Raw genomic sequence first — 21,085 nt, 5'->3', positions numbered from 1 at the left:
ATGCAACAGTGTAAGGTAGAGAGAGAAAATGAACTGTTATCCTAAAACCAAACAAGCAGAAACCTTCTATCACTTCTTCCAGGTAGACTGGAGTAAATTTTCAAATCCTAGCATTCAGAGTGAGTAGTGATTTACACTGACATTAATTAGAATCACTTACCAAGCTTGCATTACATGAAATGCTTTGAAACTGTAGAAGCTGTACCTTGCTGCTTCTAATTAGATGCCTTGGGGACTGATGTTTCGATGTTGCAGGGAAATGTTGCTTTGCTAGACTTCTCAATTGCTCTAATTCTTCAAGTCATACTGACCCAATAATATATAGCTCCATCATGGTGACTCTTGCAGGCACATAGGCTCATCTACATAAGGAGTTATTCCAGATCAGCTTTTCCTGATTAAATTTGCTGTGGATGTATTGCAAGAGAAATAGCTCTTCTGTTATAAAACCTGTATTAGACCACTCTTTCCTTTTGCTAATTGCAATCTTTTATGGCTCTGTATGTTTTCTGTAGGCATAAAAAAATAAGTATTACTTCAGATATATTTTTACTGTACTATGTACCTTCCACATATCTTACTGTTTTCCTTCAAAATCTAAAGCCTATTTGAAGCACATTACAAGCTGTATTGCCTACAGACTTCTCAGGTATGTTTTATGGCAAACCAAGATGTTTTCACAATGGCATTCCTGCATTTTCAACATCTGATAAATAAAAGCATGACTATTTTCCTCTAGCTGTTCTCTTTGATATTTAATTGTCCTAAGCTGGTACCTCCTTTTCAAAGTCTGTGGAAACACAGGCATATGGGTACAGACAAGTTTGTGGGAAATGAGAAAAGGACTGATTTTGGTCTACTGTATTTCATATGAAGACTGAGAAACCTTACTCTTTCCACTAAAGTCTCGGGTGTGGAAAGGAAGTTTAAATCCTTTGCAGTATTTAACATGTTTTTACATAATGACTCCCTATAGAAGTCTATTACTGAATAGTCATAGAGTCAAAAGAAGCCACGATACTGTATCATTTGTTGGTGATGCATTCTTCTCTCCTTAATAACTGGATTGTTGTCTTGGTTTGTGGCAAAGAAATTAATAAAGAAACTTTAAGAATTAAATATATTGAACTTTAAAAGTCATTAAGGCTTTTATACTTCAATAATGTCTTTTAAGCCAACAAATGATAAATGTGATTGTTTCTATATGGTAGCTCCACATTCAAAGAATTAAGGTATATTTTAGGCTTCTCTTTGCATTTTTTTTTTTTAACATTTCTGGTGTTTTATAAACTTGCATTACAAATGCACATTCTAATCATATTTTATTTTACAGCCTAGAAATACTCATATTAAATGCTATATAAATCAAGCCAGGTTTCCTATAGAAAAAGTTTAGAGGTTGCTCTTTGCTGTCCTTTTAAAAAGAAGAGGAGCTCATACTTCTAGGATGTGAAATACAATAAACCCCCAAAAGACAAGTATCAGCTATGTGTTCTTAAGAAACATGTGCTTCCTGCCTAAGATTATGCATACATACAATTTAGCTATAGTAAATAATTAAAAAATGAAAAGACTGTAACTATTAAGAGTTCTTCCCTATATCAGGGTTTGAAATCTACTTACCCTTAAAACTCTCCTTATCTCTTCAAATTTCAGATTGTTCGTTGTACCCTGCCCTTTTCTACTGTTTTGTTACAGGGTACAATGACAAATGGTAGATAAGAATTTTCAGGTTTAAATAAAGCCAAACATAAAAGCTCTTCAAAGACGAAATCTGTTTTATTTGTTAAAATAGTTGTACTGTGTACAAAGGAAATTATGATAATTTACAATACTTAAGACATAGAACGTTGGGGGGTTTTTGCTTCCACTGGAAGAACAGTATTTTAGAACTAAAGAGCTGTTAGAATCAGACATTGATAGTAGTTATAAAATAATAATATAATAAATACTTCACATTCATATAATCTTAATTTATAATAATCCAAGCATTTCAGCATTAACTAATACATGTTAATCTGCCTCCAACATGTAGGTAGAAGTGTCTTCTGTAGCTCACAGAAAACACTTGTATGACTCATCGTGAGGGTTACAGCAATCCTAAAATTTCCCTTTGTCCAGTTTCACAACTGCCAACAGCAGAGCTCCACGAGGATGGTGAACAGGCAAGCAAGTACAAACATGGTTTGCTGTAATCTTATACCATTAGAATATAGTCTGGTAATTGCCTCCTTTTCTGATTTCAGTTCTAAACAAAAAAAAAAAAATCCCGAAAATAAAACGGTTAATGAATAAAATATGTAAATTTTAACACATAAGGATTTTCAACATACTTCAAACGTCCGGACATCTCACAGGTACTTAAGTTAAAGGTATCAGCTGTTAAAGCCAATCAGAGAGGCTATTCTCAAGGGAGAGATGTGAATAGATGTTCAATCAGTGATCGTTTGAGGAGCAACTGATAGCACTTATCAGCTCTTGCAGGCATTAATCTCAGAATAAGCAAAAGTAAATACCAAGCAAAAGCAAGATCAAGATCTTCACAAGAGGTATGCACTCAAACCAGCATGTAGCCTTTTAACCCTTCCTGTAACAAGAGGGGCTTCATTTATTAGCCCAAGCAGAAAGTCATACTCTCAAGCATGTGAAAGCTGAATCCCTGCTCAGAGGATGAGCAGATGATTCTCCACTGTCACCTTTATTGCCTCTGTTAAGCTTACTCAAGAGTAGGAAGTAGTAGACTGTTTTTACTGAGCATGGGGAGGCCTGAGACATGTTTTGCTCCTGTAATGGGAAACAATAGGGATGATCAAAGGTGAACATCCAAGGGAACTTGAGCATTTAACTCTGCTGAATATTTAAAAGAGCAAGCTGGGAGCCACACATAGTCAACACAAAAGTGGTTTTGGTGGTGGCTTTTTGGTTCTGGTGGGCTTTGTGTTTTTGTTTGGTGGGGTTTTTTTGGTTTTTTTTTTTTTTTTTTTCGGTCTGTGGTTGCAAAGATAGGAATGTTACCTTTCTTTTGCATTTCACTTCTTTGGACTTGTGGCTTTATCACACAGTAAGGCATACCCTGGGGACCCAAGAGGCTCAAATTTTGAAATCTGTATTTACTTTTGAGTTGGTGGTATAATTCAGGAGTCACAGCTTTACTGCACTGCTACTTGAGATAAGAATCTAGTCAGGAGAGAAGAGGCTGGGAGTTCCTTTGGGTGCAAACTAATCTTGAAGCTATTTAGATCTGTTTTCTTACCCTGCTAACAAGTGATGTTGGCACAACTGAAGGAAAGTATATTAAAGCACAGCATGGGATTGAGACATCATGTATGGAGAAGAGCAAGAATATTTCGCACTAATTTTGCCACTGGAGAGAAAATAATATTAAACTCTTATTAGTCATCTCAGAGTATTGAAAATAGTCTGGATCTCAGTAGCCAGTTCTCCATGGAAAATAAGTACCTTTAAAACAATCCTTCAAGTTTTCATGTCAGTTGATTAAAAAAATATTCAAACCTTTATACAAGGATTTTCACGGCCTGATGTATAAAGACTTGACTTAAACAAATATAGTGCTTTTGAGGACACTGGGTTCTACTACTCCACAACTGATCAGGACTATGGCTACACATTTTTTGTGGACTGTGCTGAGTCTTAGGACTCCGTACAAGAATATTTCGAAGTTTAAGATACAGAACTTTAAGTAAGGTTCAGATTAGTTTTCTGCCATTTATGTGTTAAATAGCTTATGCATTTTTCAGTACTTGTTTCTCTAGTGTAATACTGATTTATATTTCTATGACACCAGTTTCCACTACATTTTTTTCTCTTTCCTCATCTAAGAAATATTTTTGTATGCTTGGATGTAGTTTAGCTGTACAAATTGTCCTGGTTAAATGGGAAGTCATAGACATGTGCAGGTTTTGCAGAACAGATAAGCATTTAATCCCTGTAATTTTCAATTAAAACACGTTGAAATTTCCTACTGCACAGGATTATAAAAATCTCGAAGTATTTTTTGTGACTGGCAACACAGTCATTATTTACAGGCAACAGCAGTATTTACTGTCCCACTAACGCATTCTCTGAAGCAAAGCAGGCCACTGCAGAGGTAAATAGAGCACATACAGCATCGTCTGAGTACCCCGCTTTTGCAGAAGGCAATTCTGCTACCCACAAGAAAAAATGGTTGAATTTAACACCATTCCTTACCGCAGTTATCGTGCATTACTTCTGAGAGACAGTTCAGAGTACCATAGCCGCACCGACACAGCCAACAGCCCTTCAGCACCCAGGTGCCGTGGGCAATGCTGCCGCAGTTGCTGTCAAGGACAAGGGACAAATTTGGTATGTACCCGATTCCACCACAGAAAATAACCATCCAGAGCAGCTTGCTCACTCTGTCTGGTTTTTACCTTTGCCGCTCATCATATTCACAGTATCTGCCAGTGAAATGCTTTAGACAGGCACAGAAAGCCCCTAGGATACAGGTCCCTCCATTTTGGCAGCAGTGTCTGTTCAGTTTTTTACCTGCAAGACAATGTCAGAAGTTACGAAGCATCCCTAGGGCTCCGAACCTCCCCTTTTCCTCACTTGTTCTCTCCGGTCTCTCCAGTTGCCAAAGGATTTTAAGAATCTAGCTTTATTGTCTTTAGAGACAATAAAATTATCTGCCTGTTAGTAGTGTTTGTTCAGTTAAGCCCAGTTTGTTTAGTTAAGGATTAGAAGCAAACTACCAGGGATTACAGGACGGTCAAGAAGCAAAACCTGGCAAGTGCCGCAGCAGCAGCATTACATTCAAGTGAAATATTTCACTTTGATGGGAGGCAGGTTTCAGTCACACTACAACAAAGAGCATTGTCACTGGGAAGTGGTGCTTATTTCTGAAGCAAGGAGGATTTGTTACTGGGAAGAGTTGCTTAGTTCTGAAAGTGGAGGGGAATGCTCCCTCAAGCCTTTCTCAGACTCCCAGGATATATATATTAATATATGTGGGAGGAAAACATAAGTCTGTGCTTAGTTTTTTCTTGTTGTGTGTGTGTTTTTTTTTTTTTTCCTGTTAATACTGTTGCTTTCAAAAAGCTCAAACTTTTTTTTTTTTAAATGAAATATTTTTTGTTCATGAAATACGGTGAATTAAAAAAAAAAATTAACAGAATTTTACAAACATTTCGCAAATCCAAGGGATCAACGCCGTCTTAATTCCTGCTATCCTTCCCTGTTTTCTGTTACTATGTTTTGCAGCTAAAATATCCCCGGTTCTACCTTAAATTTTTATCACCGTTTCCAAAGTGATCACGGAAATAATTTAAATGAGCGGCCACAGAAAACCAAACGGCTGGAATCTTACAGGACAACATTCAAAACATTACTGTGATATGATATTTTAAAAAGAAATTTTATAGCATTGTTTAAATAAATAACGTTACCCACTCTCTGTAATCCCAGTGAAAGGTACCAATGCCCTGGAATTCTCTTGCTTTCTGCTTTCGTAACTCTGATTCATGTCACTGAGAGCATTTATAATAGTCCCTTCGTTCTTGGGCTGCTGCTTTTGTGCTGTGGCGTTGAGACTTTTCACATCTTCTTCATGTGCTTTTTCACGGCCTTGACAAGAATTGCAAATATGGAAGAGAAGGGTAGCTTGTAATGAAGGAATGCATACTGTGAACGTACAAAAGAAACACAGGAGGGTGTGGGGGGGAAACACGAAATTTTCCGTACCTTTTTCTAGATGAGCAGCCTGCCACACTAGAGTCACAGTGAAAAGAATTCTACAAAAAAACCAAGGAGCTGAAACAAATTTGTGCTAGTAATACACAAACACCAAAACGAAGAGAGGCGGGGGTGGGGAGGGAAGGAACTTTTCCGAAGCTTTATCAACCCCTGATAATATAAGCTATAAATATTTTATACCAGCAGTAACTCGAATTAACACATCAATAATCTCAAATTAATCTTGAAAATTGGGGTGGGGGGTGAGGGGGGCGGGCAAAGAACAGGGACATACAGATTAGGCTTGCTTCCAGAAAGCTACGGATTCTACATATTTACTGGCTGACAGCCAGTCAAAACCGTCTCTTTCTTTACATTTCTTTACCACAACCAGGTTGTTGCCAGCAGTTACAAAAGCAGCAAAAGCAATAAGAAAACATTAACCTTCGCTTCACCCGCAGGTCCAGGTACATTTTTTCCTTTCTGCTTCCTGGCCTGATTATCAACCAAGAAAGGCACTGCTAAAAAGAAAAGCATCCTTGGCTAGAGAAGGTCCGTGGCAGCTCAGGCAGCCTTACCTAAAGTGATTCCCCCAGTACATTTTCGTGCAGCCCGAAATACCCGTGAGCTCCTCCAGGAAGACTTGAGCAGAAGGAAAAGATCCGAAGCCCCTCACTGAGCGCTGTTGCATGCAGCAGTCCTCACACCATACACAGCAACAAGAGGAGAAAGGAGGACAGATGAAACTTTTCTCTTTCTGGCCAGTTTATAACAACTTCGAAAAGACATAGTTCCCAGTTGTACCGCTTGCTAAGCCCTCACTAAGGTCCTGGCAGGCAGAGACCATTCTCTGGGAGCTAGGACTCACTGGCCTGCCCCTGATTTACATGCACTGCTGAAGGGTGGAGCAAAGTGGGGGCACCTACTGCTGGGGGGAGACTTAATGACCACCAGATCTCAACTCCAGTTTATTTCTTAACATAAAAGACCTTGTACCGCCACATACTGAATGGGGAAGAAGCTACTGTTCTGCAGAACTGCAACAGGTATATAACGCAGGTTAAAAACCCTCAACTCTATCTACGTGACTTGTTTCTACCAGGGTTTTCCACAGGGTGCTCTATTTTATGAAATTGTACCATTTTGCAGCACAGATAACCCTTAGAGCCTGCCAAAAGTGCTACAGAAAGCAGTATAAGGTTCTTGATTTCTACCAAAAGTGCTAGAGAAAGTAGTATAAGGCTCTTGACAGAGGTTTATTGTCTCACAAAAACTGTTAATAAACTCCTGAAATACATTTTGAAACTTTTTTACTATTAGTAAAATTAGACCCATTAGTGAATATTCCTAGTCTTCATCCATGCGATATCAGCAGATACCTAGATTTAATTTACCACATGTGCTGAGATGGGCTAGGACAACACACAACTTTACTATGGCTTGACAGCAAAAAGATCTGCAGCTGCACAGTGGTAAAAAAGCAGCTCTGGCTAGTCTTTTCTGAAATGGCTCTGCTGTACCCTGACTGCACATGATCTTTACCTAAGTTGTAACAGGAAACTGCAGCAATACAGCTTTGTTTTGTTTTGGGGGACATGTGGAAGAGGGATGCTTTCACTATGCCAGTGCAAATCAAGCTAGCACAAATTGCACCTTGGCTAGATCTATGATCACATGAGACATATGGGTCAGACCTTGACGGAAGAAATGGCTGTACTGGCTAAAGACATTATCATCTCTTGTTTGTAACTCCCTGTGTCTGACACTTGTCAGCTTTGCCCCATCTAAACTAATGGTTTGGAAGCTGTGAACACCCCTCACCCAATTTGGTACAAAGGCTGGCTTAATTTACAAAGAGAGCTGTCCTAATTAAGTCAACCTTCTTGGCACTGGATTCAGCAGATGGAGAGTGTTCTGAGGATGTGCTCTTTCATATCTCCTGTGGGGACACCGATCTTCAACAAGAGGATAGAAGTACATGGCTGGAGATCTGAAACAGCTGTTTCTGCAGGGAATGCTCACAGAGAGTGCTCTGCTGGGCTACATCAATCTTATTGGATAAGGCATTACGAATCCTGGTACAGCTGTTGACTCCAATTGCTATAAGCCCAACCATTTTCTTGTAGATGTAGGCTAACTCCTTTAGCTTCCTGTTAACTTGTTTCATGGTGTGGTTTATGTTTGTTATTAATTTAAACTGATTTAGATGAAGCTGTGCTTGTTCCAGACTTGTGCTGAAGTACCACGTCTTTTGGAATAGTGAGTCTGTGATGTAATTCAGCTAAATCAGCACTAGAAAAATGTATATGCTAACACTGGTAGGTGTTTTAATTTAATATTTAACAGAAAGAACATTATGATAAAAATGACAGCATTCAGGAAGAGATTTTGGGGGTTTTTATCTTAAATAACAATAATTTGAAGAGACAGATTACTCTCACCATTATGCTGTGATTCACAAGAACTTCTGAACTGAACATGTGTTAAGGTTCAGGTACCTGCTTAAAACCTATCACATGTGTTCAAGTACTGTTGTGACAACAGATGCTATTCTGAATTAGGACTGTAAGATGTTTCACACAAAATGAAGAGATGTCATTTTTGCATGTATTCACAAAACACGTATGTTTGTTTTATCAACATATGAAAATGTTTGCTTGTGGAAAATACAATCCAAACAACTCCTCTTGCTTTCATTTGAGTTCTACACCAGTATAACAGGGTTAGTATTTTGAGTTTAAAAAGAACAGCTGAGTATATTTGTTTGCTGGCTTTTGTTACTATATTAGGAACAAAATATTAATTTTCAATTTGGTCTAACTGGTAGTATCACTTTAAGTTACAATATTCAGATGCTGAAATGCTGTCATTTAGCATTTAGTTTGTTGGTTTTCCCCTTTCCGTAGATCGAAGGCAGAAAAAATAAACAGACATAAGTAAACACAGGAACATAACACTGCTTTTTTTACTAAATGCAGCGTCAATATAATTCTCCTGGAGAGCTTTTCTGGGTATCAGATTCCTAACGTTATACTGGAGGTAACTTTCAAAATGGGGATGCTGGTAAAGAAATATTGATCAATTTTCACACCCTGTGCCCTTTGTTTAAGATCAGAAATCATCCCTGTAACTGCAAGAGCTAACAACCTGGGGAACTGTAAAGCAGTTGGTAAACATTTCTCACTGTGATACCTTGTTTCTTCCTTCGTTCTCCCTACAGCCTCACCAGCAAGGCACACGCAGGAATGGGGAAAATGTAAATTGCTTGGATGCTGCTGTTGCCTGACTGCCCTATGGAGGTGAGATTGGTGTGACACTGCGGAAAAGCGCTGCTGTTTGTTGTTGACAGAATCTGCCAGAAAGTGATTGCTTCTGCCCAGGGATTTTTGAGGAGCTACAGTAAGGGTAGATGCACCCCCTTTATCAGCTTCAAGTAAGATAATAGTGGACCCAAGCAAAGAGCTGGTCCTGAGCGTTTCAGTCAAGTCCTGTGTACACAGGAGATGGTTAACCATTAGTTAGGGGCCTTCACTGCTGTTAGTTCCGACAGCAGGTCAAATAACTTGTATGGATAAGGGTGGTAGGAAAACATAGTGTTTTATTAGTTCACATAACCCCTCTTGTGCTCATCCAGGGAACTGTAGGTCTGCAGCCTACATCTTTTGACACTCTTTCTCAATGTGCAAGTGGACCACTACACTGAAAATGAAGTGTGGATAATATGTGCTGGGTTTTGGTATATTAGTGTTTTACACATCCCTGTGTAAATAGTATTTCTGAGAGCTTTAAACTAGATGTGAGGGGGGAGGGGGAGACAACCGGGCCTGTTAGGAATAAGCTCAAGGGAAGCATGCCAAGGCTTGAAGAATGGCGGACTAGTGACGGCTCTTCCTCTGCCATTTCACTTGAGAGAAGGAATAGATGTTTAGAAATCATGGAAGCACCTGAGAAGGGTCTGGTAGGGAATGGGGTGGGGCCCACACTCACAAAAAGGTTTTGGATTCATTAGCTCATCTCAAGTGCATCTATACCAATACACACAGTATGAGCAACAAACAGGGGGAGCTTGAAGCCATGATGCAGCACGAGAACTATGACATAGTACCTGTCACAGAAACGTGGTGAGATGCCTCACGTGACTGGAGTGCTGCAATCAATGGCTACAAGCTCTTCAGGAGGTATAGACAGGGAAGGAAGGCGGTGGAGTGGCCCTGTGTGTTAGAGAATACTATGAGAGCTCAGAAATCAAGTATAGTGATGACAGGGTTGAGAGTGTTTGGAGTAGGTTAAGGGCCAATAAAGTGGATCTTGTGGGAGTCTGCTATAGACCTCCCAACCAAAGCAGTGAGGTGGATGAAGCTTTCTATAAACAGTTGGGAGAAATCTCGCGGTCACTTGCCATTGTTCTTGTGGGGGACTTTAACCTCCTGGGTATCTGCTGGGATCACAGCACAGCAGAGAGGGAACAATCCAGGAGGTTCCTGGAATGTGTGGAGGATAACTTCCTCACACAGCTGGTGACTGAGCCGACCAGGGGAGGTGCCCTCCTGGACCTGCTTCTTGTGAACAGGGAAGCGCTTGTGGGGGAAGTAAAGGTTGGAGGCCGTCTAGGGTGCAGTGATCATGAGATGATTGAGATTTTAATCCTCAGAGAAACAAAGAGAGGGGTTAGTAAAACTGCCACCTTAGACTTCCAGAGGGCAAACTTTGACCTGTTCAAAAGACTGATTGACAAAATCCCTTGGAAGGCTGCCCTGAAGGATATGGGAGTCCAGGAAGGCTGGACATACTTCAAGAGAGAAGTCTTAAAGGCACAGGAGCAGGCTGTTCCTGTGTGCTGAAAAACAAGCAGGAGGGGAAGGAGACCGGCCTGGCTAAACAGGGACCTTTGGCTGGATCTCAAGAACAAAAGGAGAATCTATGACCTTTGGAAGAGGGGGCAGGTCTCTCATGAAGACTATAAAGATGTAGTGAAGCTATGCAGGGAGAACATCAGGAGAGCCAAAGGGCAGCTAGAGCTCAACCTGGCTACAGCTGTTAAAGATAATAAAAAATGTTTCTATAAATTCGTTAACAGCAAAAGGAGGATTAGGGAAAATCTCCCTCCTTTATTGGATGCAGAGGGAAACATAGTAACAAAGGCTGAGGAAAAGGCTGAGGTGCTCAACACCTACTTTGCCTCAGACTTTAGCAGCGAAACTGGCTGTTCCCTGGACACCCAGCCTCATGAGCTGGGAGATGGGGAGGGGAAGCAGAATGAGGTCATCCCAATTAAAGAGGAGGTGGTCAGAGACCTGCTACACCACTTGGATGCACACAAGTCTGTGGGACCGAATGGGTTACACCCAAGGGTGCTGAAAGAGTTGGCAGATGTGCTCACCAAGCTGCTTTCCATGGTTTACCTGAAGTCATGGCTAACTGGGGAGGTCCCATTGGACTGGAGGGTAGCAAATGTAACACCCGTCTACAAGAGAGGCAGAAAGGAGGATCCAGGAGACTATAGACCTGTCAGTCTGACCTCGGTACCAGGGCAGGTCATGGAGCAGATCATCTTGAGTGCCATTACAAGTCATATTACAAGTCATTACAACCAGGGGACCAGGCCTAGTCAGCATGGGGTTATGAAAGGCAGATCCTGCCTGACAAACCTGATCTCCTTCTATGACAAGATGACCCAACTATTGGACGAGGGAAAGGCTGTGGATATTGTCTACCTGGATTTTTGAAAAGCATTTGACACAGTTCCCCATAGAATTCTCATAGAAAAACTGGCTGCTCATGGCCTGGATGAGTGTACGGTCTGCTGGATAAATCACTGGCTGGATGAGCGGTCCCAGAGAGTGGTGGTCAATGGAGCTAAATCCAGCTGGCAGCCGGTCACAAGTGGTGTTCCTCAGGGCTCGGTATTGGGACGATTTCTGTTTAACATCTTTCTTGATGGTCTTGATAAGGACATAGAGTGTATCATCAGTAAGTTCACAGATGACACCAAGTTAAGCGGGAGTGTCGATCTGCATGAGGATAGGGAGGCTCTACAGAGAGACTTGGATAGGTTGGATTGGTGGGCCAACGTCAACGGGATGAGCTTCAACAAGGCCAAGTGCCAGGTCCTGCACTTGGGCCACAACAACCCCATGCATCGCTACAGGCTTGGGGAGGTGTGACTGGAGAGCTGTCTGGAAGAAAAGGATCTGGGGGTTCTAATTGACAAGCAGCTGAACATGAGCCAGCAGTGTGCCCAGGTGGCCAAGAAAGCCAACGGCATCCTGGCTTGTATTAGAAATAGTGTGACCAGCAGAAGTAGGGAGGTGATAGTCCCCCTGTACTCTGGTGAGGCCAGTATTGTGTCCAGTTTTGGGCACCTCAAAACGAGAGAGATATCGAGGTGCTGGAGCGAGTGCAGAGGAGGGCAACAAAGCTGGTGAAGGGCCTGGAGAATAAATCCTATAAGGAGCGATTGAAGGAGCTGGGACTGTTCAGTTTGAGGAAGAGAAGGCTAAGGGGAGACCTGAAAGGACATTGTAGAGAGGTTGGTGCTGGTCTCTTCTCACAGGTAATTAGTGACAGAACAAGAGGGAATGGCTTTAAACTCCCAACAGGGGAGGTTCAGACTGGACATTAGGAGAAAATTTTTCACAGACAGAGTGGTCAGACAGTGGAATATGCTGCCCAGGGAGGTGGTGGAGTCACCATCCCTGGATGTGTTTAAGGTTTGTTTGAATGTGGTGTTGGGGGATATGGTGTAGGGGAGAACTTTGTAGAGTAGGGCTGATGGTTGGACTTGATGATCCCAAGGGTCTTTTCCAACCTGAATGATTCTGTGAAATGAGCAGTATAAATGCCCCAAGCAGCTTTTTTCATTCCAGGTTAAGAATGGCTTGCATTGATTTATTTGGAATCTGCCACTAATTGACTTGAAGTAAGAAGCAGGAAAATAAGACAATCCATAAAGTGACTGGCAGCAGTTTAACTAATGCCAAAGGTCCACTGATCAACTTAAGCAGGATAAATGGCTGCTGTTGCTAAAAGGATGAGTGCCCCTCTGTCTTCTGCCATGGGCTATTTGTTCATACTGTGTCCCTCACACTGCCATTACTGTTTGTACAACCATGAGTGAGCTGGAGCAGGGAGTTTATCTGAATGAAAACTCAGCTGGCAAAAAGAAGAGGTTAGTTTTCAAGCTGGATGAGTTCCCTGATTTCGTTTGCCATGTGAGCACTAGTGCTGGCAGAGGCTATGGCTGTGTGATGGTCAGCCCATACCTGTAGCAGAGCTGATTTATACCTGATTGACTGTGGAATTTGTAAGTAGATTTCAGTTCATAAATTTAAACTGGTGTTCCCCTCTCTAGGAAATAAACCACAGTCAATATATCCATGATAATGATGCCACCTTCCATGCTCTCATCCTAGTACCACTGACTAATAATGAGAAGTAGAGGAGTCATCCCCCATCTAACAGCATTACAGATGAAGGTTAGTACAAACAAGATGGGAGTGATATTACCAAATAAAAGGAAACAGCTACAGCAGTCCCTTGGAAAGGGAACCTTATGCAGATGTCATACAAAGATGTAATGCTCTGTCACAGACTGACGTAAATTTATGGAATAAAACCAGACTCATAACAGAGCATCCTGTAGGTTTTCCTTCTACTGAGTCTAATGGCTAATCATTAAACATGATGAAAAAAATCAATATGGTAATGAATGGGTTTTGTAATGAAAATGAATGTAGTTTATGTCTTTTGTGTATGGAAAAAAAAAATCTGCCAGTACACAGGAGAAGTGATAAGAAGATCCCGGTTATCTTCCTCTGAGGGAAAGGTTCTTTGACAAACAAATCTGCACGAACATCAAGAGACAGCAAGACCAAGACTTTTCTTGTTTTCTTCTTTTTCTTCAAATAAAAGAAGTTTTAGTATGTTACTGAAGAAAAGGAAGTACTGAGGAAAAGGGAGCTTTGCAGAATTATTTATTCTGAAGTTTGAAAAGACGATGCTTTTAACCACCCCAGGCTTTGCAGAGAGCCAGAAGGTGTTTTTGTAGAATTAGTAGTGCTGAGCTCTACCACATTTTTGGCTGAACACACTTCTCTTCCACATGCTGTCAGCTGTGTGTCTCTGTCTTGTCCACCATTCCAAAAGCTGTATCGACATTTCAGGTTTAAGAATAGACTCTTTTTGGCTGCATAAAGCTTACCAAGTCTTGTGCTGTCTTACTAAAGGGCCATTTGGGGACACTGTATTAGTGCATTCATGCACTTAAGCTATATTTCTCTGGCAAAGTTACCTTAGGCATCTATTGGAAAAATCTGTCTTTTACACAATTGCTTGTGTTTAATGGCATATTTTGTCTGGGCTCAGCAGTCTTGTTTGGTGCTGTCAGCTGAAACCAGAGTGAAATTTTCAGTCAGTCAGGTGATCCACCCTAGCAGTAAAGACAGAAGCAATTCAAAGGTTGAATAGCTGTTAGGTGTTTCCCTCCCACTGTTTTCATTCAGAAGAATTGCAGTGTGGCTTAGCTTGTTTCTGCAGTAGGATATGACCCCAGAAAGCCTTCTGGGTTTGTGTGGCATTATACAAACTAGGAATTTCATAGCAGCCTTGAAGGAGTCCCAGATGAAGTGGTGATCCCACAGCCTAATTCAGGGATGGGGATGCATGTCCCAGGCGGCCATGAATGGAAACCCCTGCACAGATCTTGCTTTTGACATTGAAGCTAACTGAGTATGCTGGCATTTCTTTAAGATGAAGCTACATGTTAAATCTGAGTCAGTGTTAGAAGGCTAGTTTCCAAGTCAAGCATATATTGAGATTTGCAGTGGCTCTAATGGCATTGGGCCTCTTATGGAGCTGAATCCATTTGTTAACCCGGAATGAACCTATTTACCTTTTTTCCTGGACTAGTTTTCTGGCTTATGAACTGAAGCATCTCAGCAAGAGGTCCAGCGAGTACTGGAGCTGACATGTGGGAGGGTGAGGAAATGTGTGGCTGGGAGACAGGCATTGAAGAAAGGAGGTGGACAGGACATCTTTTCAGGTGTTATGAGCTATTAGATCATCCTAAACCATAGCGTCTTGCTTCATCCTTCTTTTTCTTCCCCTCCTCGAATTCAGTGTTTCAAATACAAAGTAGAAAGCAGCTTGCATGTATTTATAAAAGTCATTTTGCAAAACTGGGTATTGGTGATATGTGTAAGGAACAGGTCTGACACTTCTTGGAGAGTTATCCTTGTAGGCACCAGGGATGACAGGCAAAAATGAGAGATCCAGTGGTTATTTTAGTTTATGATAGTTGTTAGTACAAATTAAAATAGTAACAAAACACTATATCATAATTTATACTGCTGTCAGCAGTTCAGGCCTTCCTTTTGTCTCCAGCCTATTGCTCCGCTTGAGGGCTCTTGTCCCCTGTGTCAGCCCTGGGTGCCAGCTTGGCCCTGGACCAACAGTTCAAAATGTGCTGCATGTGCCACTGTTTGCAGATGGCTTGTGTTCCATGTTGTTTTTCTCCAAGGAGTGTATGGAAGTTGAACTTCTGCCATTACAGTGGTTTCATTTCTGCTCCTTACTAACTGGGGAACCACGTGAATTGAACTGGAGCTGCATAGATCAGCGTCTCTAAAACACACCTGTATACCAGGGCTGATACATGTGTAATGATGCTTGGGGAAAGCTGCATTTGTCAACGGAGGCCACATCTTAATATCTTCATCCAGGCACTCAGAACGGATTGCCATCTCAAAGGTCGGTTTTGAAAGTTTCTAACCTGTGGGTGTTAGGGACAGCCTGTGAACTGCTTCTGAGAATACAAAAATCTCATGGTAAAGAACAAACTAGAAACCCCATGAGTGAAGTCTGAAATATAAGGGTTATTTTAAGCAGTTAGATTACACATGGGGCTACAGAAGGAAAGGAGCCATCTCTATTTCATCAATGCTTGATTCCAGTGTGCTGGAGGGCTCTGCACTGGCAGTGGAATTAACGTGAAGGAAAGAAAAAGCAACAGTGGCATCTGCACAGATAGAGTCATGCTCTTAGGGACAGGGCATGTCTTAACATATGCTGCACTTGGGGATTAGCCTTCTGACATAATTTTTCCCTTTTGGTTTGGAAAGAGTGATTACAAATTTGAGGAGAAGTGACAGCTGTAGTTCCATAGTCTGTTGCTAAGTGTCTGCAAATAATAAAACTTTCTCTTTTTTTTAAAGCATGGCTATATGATGAGGAGAAGAAACTGTTATGAGTGACGTAGCTAATATGACAAACTCTGCTTGATGGGATTTGTTTGTTGAGACTGGAGAGATGCATTGGGAAAACCCAATTTTCTGGTTACTCTGCAGGTTGGGAACAATGCAACACTGGCATGAGGACAGTCATTCTGCTACAGAAACCAGTGGTTATGGCATGAATGTTAGTTAATTCCCTGAAGACAAGAGGGTAGAGATAGTCTGCATCACCTAACATGGACATATTCTGAATAGTTATATTAATGGTGTGATTGTCCTAACATCAAATGTTCTGAAGAGGAATTTCTGGAAGCTGGGAATGGTAAATTGATAGAAGATATTTCTGGAACACAAAGTTTTACTTGACAATAAGGACTATGAAGGGCACAAGACAGGATGCCAGCTCCAGTTTCACCCTTCAATATACATATGTATATTTGTGCACGTGTAATTTTTTTTTTTTTTTGGGGGGGGGGGGGGCGGGGGGCAGAAAAAATTATTTTTATGAGGTTCCTGCCTTGCTTTTCCTCTCACAGACTTCTGCCTCCTCAGTTGTTCTGCCCAAATCGTTCAGGTCATCGTTCACAGCAGAGAAAAGATTCAAGTTTTCAATGATTTCATTTAAATTTGGGTCTTTTACAGATCAAACGTAGAGGGCAGCCTTGCAAAAAAGTTATATTGATATAACTGTATTTCAGTGAAACCTTGAAACCTTTGCCTGTGTGCTCAGCTCCTCTGAATATGGCACACCTGAATGACTGAAGAGGAAAACCGAACTTCTGTAGATATGGTGATTTTTCAGTAGTGTTTGCTTGTAGCCACCTTTAGGGATAAAAAAAAAAAAAAAAAGATTGAACCAGTTTAATAGATTACCACTACGTCCTGAGTCTCCAAGAGACATAGAGGCCTGAAATGAGAACATGGTGTGTGTGCATTTTGTTAATACAGTTTTGTTTGGCTAAAGATGAAAAAGAAATAGTTAGGGAATTCTAGTGAGCAGTAAACTTAATCCCGGGCAATGACAGCAGAGAAAATATCTGCGAAATTGGGACAACTTTACAGTTTGAGATGAGTGTTTAACATTTATGGTGAAACTTGGCCTAGCTTACTTCATTTCAACTGGTGCTTAATGGATGCTCTGGGAACACTTATAAGCTTCCCCTTTAAGTGATAATCTACCGTTTTCTCTGCTAAATCTTCCTGTTTTTACAGGGGCACAGATTTCCAGGGGCCTGTTACAGTTTATTATTTGGAAAACTGCCCTTCATTTCCACACATAAAAATTGACAAGAAAAAAATGCTTTCTTCTTTTAGTAAATTGTATTGATGTTTCTCTAGTGCTATAAAATTTCTTCCACAGTCCTTTCTCTGGCTACAGATGTGTTTGTAACAGGTTAAATCTATTCAACAGAACAGATTCTCTTCACAAGAGTAAAACCAGAAACGCTTGTGGGAGAGGAACACAATCCTTGTTCTAGGTGAAGGAGCCATGTTGTCATGATATACCCTCTGATCTATAGAAGTGGTGTATTAGCTGGGGAGAGTGCTTGTGCGTCTGGGGCTAATGTCACAGAAGCACCCATGCCCACTGAGCCCACAGTGTTAAATCTGTACTTACATGCACACGTCTTATATGCTCTTATCAAAATTAGGTCTGCCACCTATAAACTACTGCAAAACATCTGGCAAATTAATCTGCAAACTAGATACAGGGCTACATTAATGAATATTTAGTCTAGCACTGCTTTCTGGGACATATTTTAACCCCCAGATAGCAATCTGAGCCAGTGCCCATGTATGCGTGCCTGACCTTGAATGACTACCTCATGATAATTTTTCTGTGTCTTGTCTTCACTGTGATTTTACTCTGAGAGAACTGTCTCCAGTTAGCTTGTGTTTTCCATAAAAATACCACAAGTAAGTACATACATCTCTGTTGAGGTGAAGCCACACCACTATGTAAACTCTGTAGGCACTGGCTGGAGTTCTGTGGAGCTGCATTCACCCCGCAGGGACGGCCTGTACCCTTCCTTTAGCCCTGTGCGCGGATCAGAGGGTAGTCTTTGTCTTCCTGCACACATGAAATATCAAAGTGAGTTAGCTTTCCTCCACTTGTGCAAAGGAGGAAAAGAACTATGTTGGGGATCATTTAGCTTTTTTACCTCTTTCTGCACAGGGTGAGCTGACGGATTGGCAGGAATTTATCCCAGTGGCTGAAGGTTCATCAGAATGTCCAGAGGCTAACCTCTTGCCAGGTGATGCATTTTACATTTTTGCTGGGCATTACTGCTGCTCAATTTAGTGGCTGTCAGCCAGGGCCTCATCGATGTCTAAGACTCTGTCGGGATAGGTGCAACCAAATATTGACAAGTAAGAAAGTCTCCGCTTTGTAAAGCTTATAGATCACTAGGTACGTAATGGTTAGCTTCACGGTTTTAAGCTAATGAAGGAGAAAAGGGGAGATGAATATCTGCTTTCAAAGCACTGATCTACCAACTACTTCCACTATTTGATAAACCTGATCTTTAGCTTGGTTGTTTTTCTTTCTCTGTCATTGCACCTTTCTGTTCTCTGTCTCTCAAACTTGTCCCAGTGCTAACAATTTAATGCAGCAGTATGTACCCCTCACCCCGGTTCTGGGCTAAGGCCAACTTACTGGGCTAAGGCCAACTGCAGGAGTTTCAATAACGCCAAATGACGGGTGCTGCACTTGGGCCACAACAACCCCCAGCAGCGCTACAGGCTTGGGGAGGAGTGGCTGGAGAGCTGCCAGTCAGAGAGGGACCTGGGGGTGTTGATTGACAGCCAGCTGAACAGGAGACAGCAGTGTGCCCAGGTGGCCAAGAAGGCCAATGGCATCCTGGCTTGCATCAGAAATAGTGTGGCCAGCAGGGACAGGGAAGTGATCTTACCCCTGTACTCGGCACTGGTGAGGCCGCACCTCGATTCCTGTGTTCAGTTTTGGGCCCCTCACTACAAAAAGGACATTGAATTACTCGAGCGTGTCCAGAGAAGGGCAATGAAGCTGGTGAAGGGTCTGGAGCACATGTTTTATGAGGAGCAGCTGAGGGAACTGGGGTTTTTTAGTCTGAAGAATGGGAGGCTGAGGGGAGACCTCATCGCCCTCTACAACTACCTGACAGGAGGTTGCAGAGAGCTGGGGATGAGTCTCTTTAACGAAGTAACAAGTGATAGGACAAGAGGGAATGGCCTCAAGTTGCACCAGGGAAGGTTTAGACTGGATATTAGGAAGCATTTCTTTACAGAACGGGTTGTTAGGCGTTGGAATGGGCTGCCCAGGGCAGTGGTGGAGTCCCCATCCCTGGAGGTGTTTAAGAGTCGGGTCGACATAGCGCTGAGGGATATGGTGTAGTTGGGAACTGTCAGTGTTAGGTTAATGGTTGGACTGGATGATCTTCAAGGTCTTTTCCAACCTAGATGATTCTGTGAATCTGTCCTGGATGTTCTCTGCTTCTGCCTTTCATAGGCTTGTGTATGGGAAGGCAGATGTTGGTGCATGCCTGTGCTTGCTGTCCTGTAGGCTGTGCAGAGGAGCATGGCCTAGTAGGGACAAGTGGCAGTTCTCAGTGTACAGAGTTAATCAGTGATATGTCAGTCTAACTCTTCATTAGGAGCTTTGCGGAAGCATTTATAACCCTCTGCAGATCAAAAAGCTGAACAATATCTCATTTTATATGAAACAGCCATTTCAATGAGCCATGCCGCATCTGTTCCCTTACATCCACTCTGTCACTTTCCTGCTAACAGGAGACTTTTAGGTCTATTTACATTAACAAGACAGAATACCAAGCATTCTCAAAAAATATTTTGGGAGATTTGGTATTAGAGGGTTCTGCCAAAGGTTTTTTCTGCTGTTCTACAGACTTTGCGTACCTCCCTTCTTCTTCAACTGAGAAGATGTCTCGTGCATAAATTGCCATCTCAGAAAGACTCTGTCTAGAAATTCTTAGCACCCATGTTGCAATATTAAGCAATAAGAGCTGTCTGATGAAGAAATTACACTTAAAAAACCCCCAACCAGCAAATCACAGGGACCACTTTAGTGATGCATAGAAAGAAAACAGAAAATAATGTACAACCCACAAAAGGGAGCCTTGAGAAACCAAGGTGACAAAACCTGTAGGCTGTATATAATAGTTACATACACTAGATACGGTTCATTTGTCTGGTTTAGGTGAGAGGTGCTCAGACCACACAGGGCAGTGCTAGCGTGGGTGACATTAATGCTGCAGGCTTGTTTTTACCATGGGGCTTCAATGCAGTTCTGAGAAGCTGGATTTGCTGGTGTGATGCTATTGTGGGACAATGGGGATTGAATGTGAGCTTTACACTGCCTGTAAAGGAGTGGTCAGCCTAAGCATGAAACAACTCCATCCTAGAGATCAGTGAAACTGTGAACTACAACCTCCTGGCTTCTGTTCCAGCTTAACTTTCTGTCTTGTAGAGACCTGCCTGTAAATTTGTACGAAAAAAAGGGAGGTAGGATGCGTAAAAGATTTTGCAGCAGAGCTTATTTTTCAGTCTGATCACTTTCTCCCATCTTGTTTACAGCATAGCCTCCCAAACACTTGAGCAGCATGTCTGAGAAGAAGGTGAACCCTGCTGTGGAGACTGGAGGAAGGAGAAGAGGAAATGGGAATATTGTAAGTTGTTATTGCTCCTGAAAGGGGAATTGAGCCTCTATTAGGGATTAAAGGACAGAAAAATCACAACCACATCAAAAAATGGTCTGTTGTAAAAAATTCAAATAAAGGGTTGGTTATATTGTTTTAAAAGCAGAGTCCTACTGTCAGTATAACTTATTCTCTGTTAAGGTTTTACTCTGTCAGAAACTATGTCCATTCCCAAGTGTCCATTTAGCAAAAAGAAGACTTATCTTTGGATGCAAAGAAAAAAAAATTAAATGCTCTGTCTTTATGCCAGGTTGAATTTCTGGGCTTGCATAGAGGTAGCCTCAGGCAACCATTCTGCAAGTCTGACAATGAGGATGCAGTCCTGTAACTATGGCTGGTTGGAAATGTTGACAAATTGGAAAAGGCTTGATGTCCAAATGAGATCCTGTGGAAATGTATCGTTTTGACAGAGCATTGTTCAGGAGTAGGGACTCACTTTCAAAAAAGGGA

The 21,085-nt window shown here is 41.7% G+C and overlaps 1 protein-coding gene across 2 annotated transcripts; it reads right to left on the bottom strand.

The window, feature by feature from the left end:
* Positions 1-1,766: 1,766 nt before the first annotated feature.
* CRIPTO (cripto, EGF-CFC family member) lies at positions 1,767-6,549 on the bottom strand. Of its 2 annotated transcripts, XM_074812747.1 has the most exons (7): positions 6,334-6,549; positions 6,157-6,233; positions 5,722-5,771; positions 5,431-5,604; positions 4,413-4,527; positions 4,210-4,319; positions 1,767-2,248 (listed from the first exon to the last, which is right to left on the bottom strand). In XM_074812747.1, the coding sequence occupies exons 2-7, from the start codon at positions 6,183-6,185 to the stop codon at positions 2,124-2,126; spliced, it is 603 nt and encodes a 200-aa protein (XP_074668848.1). In that variant the 5' UTR covers positions 6,186-6,233; positions 6,334-6,549; the 3' UTR covers positions 1,767-2,123. The 2 variants fall into 2 exon arrangements, with proteins under 2 accessions (XP_074668848.1, XP_074668847.1); XM_074812746.1 differs by lacking the exon at positions 6,157-6,233 and having other exon boundaries at positions 6,291-6,549.
* Between the last annotated feature and the right edge of the window lie 14,536 nt (positions 6,550-21,085).

The sequence above is a fragment of the Strix aluco genome, chromosome Z, assembly GCF_031877795.1.
Source record: "Strix aluco isolate bStrAlu1 chromosome Z, bStrAlu1.hap1, whole genome shotgun sequence".
NCBI classification, from domain to species: Eukaryota; Metazoa; Chordata; class Aves; order Strigiformes; family Strigidae; genus Strix; species Strix aluco.
The sequence above is the reverse complement of the archived record's forward strand: the minus strand, read 5'-3'. Positions and strand labels throughout refer to the sequence as shown.

What these genes read in the sequence shown, in the direction of transcription:
- CRIPTO (XM_074812746.1), bottom strand. Translation starts at nt 6,403, where the DNA reads ATGCAACAGCGCTCAGTGAGGGGCTTCGGATCTTTTCCTTCTGCTCAA. An exon ending in TACTGGGGGAATCACTTTAG is followed by an intron (nt 5,772 to 6,290) that starts GTAAGGCTGCCT and finishes GTTTTTTTGTAG; the next exon opens with AATTCTTTTCACTGTGACTC. An exon ending in GGCTGCTCATCTAGAAAAAG is followed by an intron (nt 5,605 to 5,721) that starts GTACGGAAAATT and finishes ATTCTTGTCAAG; the next exon opens with GCCGTGAAAAAGCACATGAA.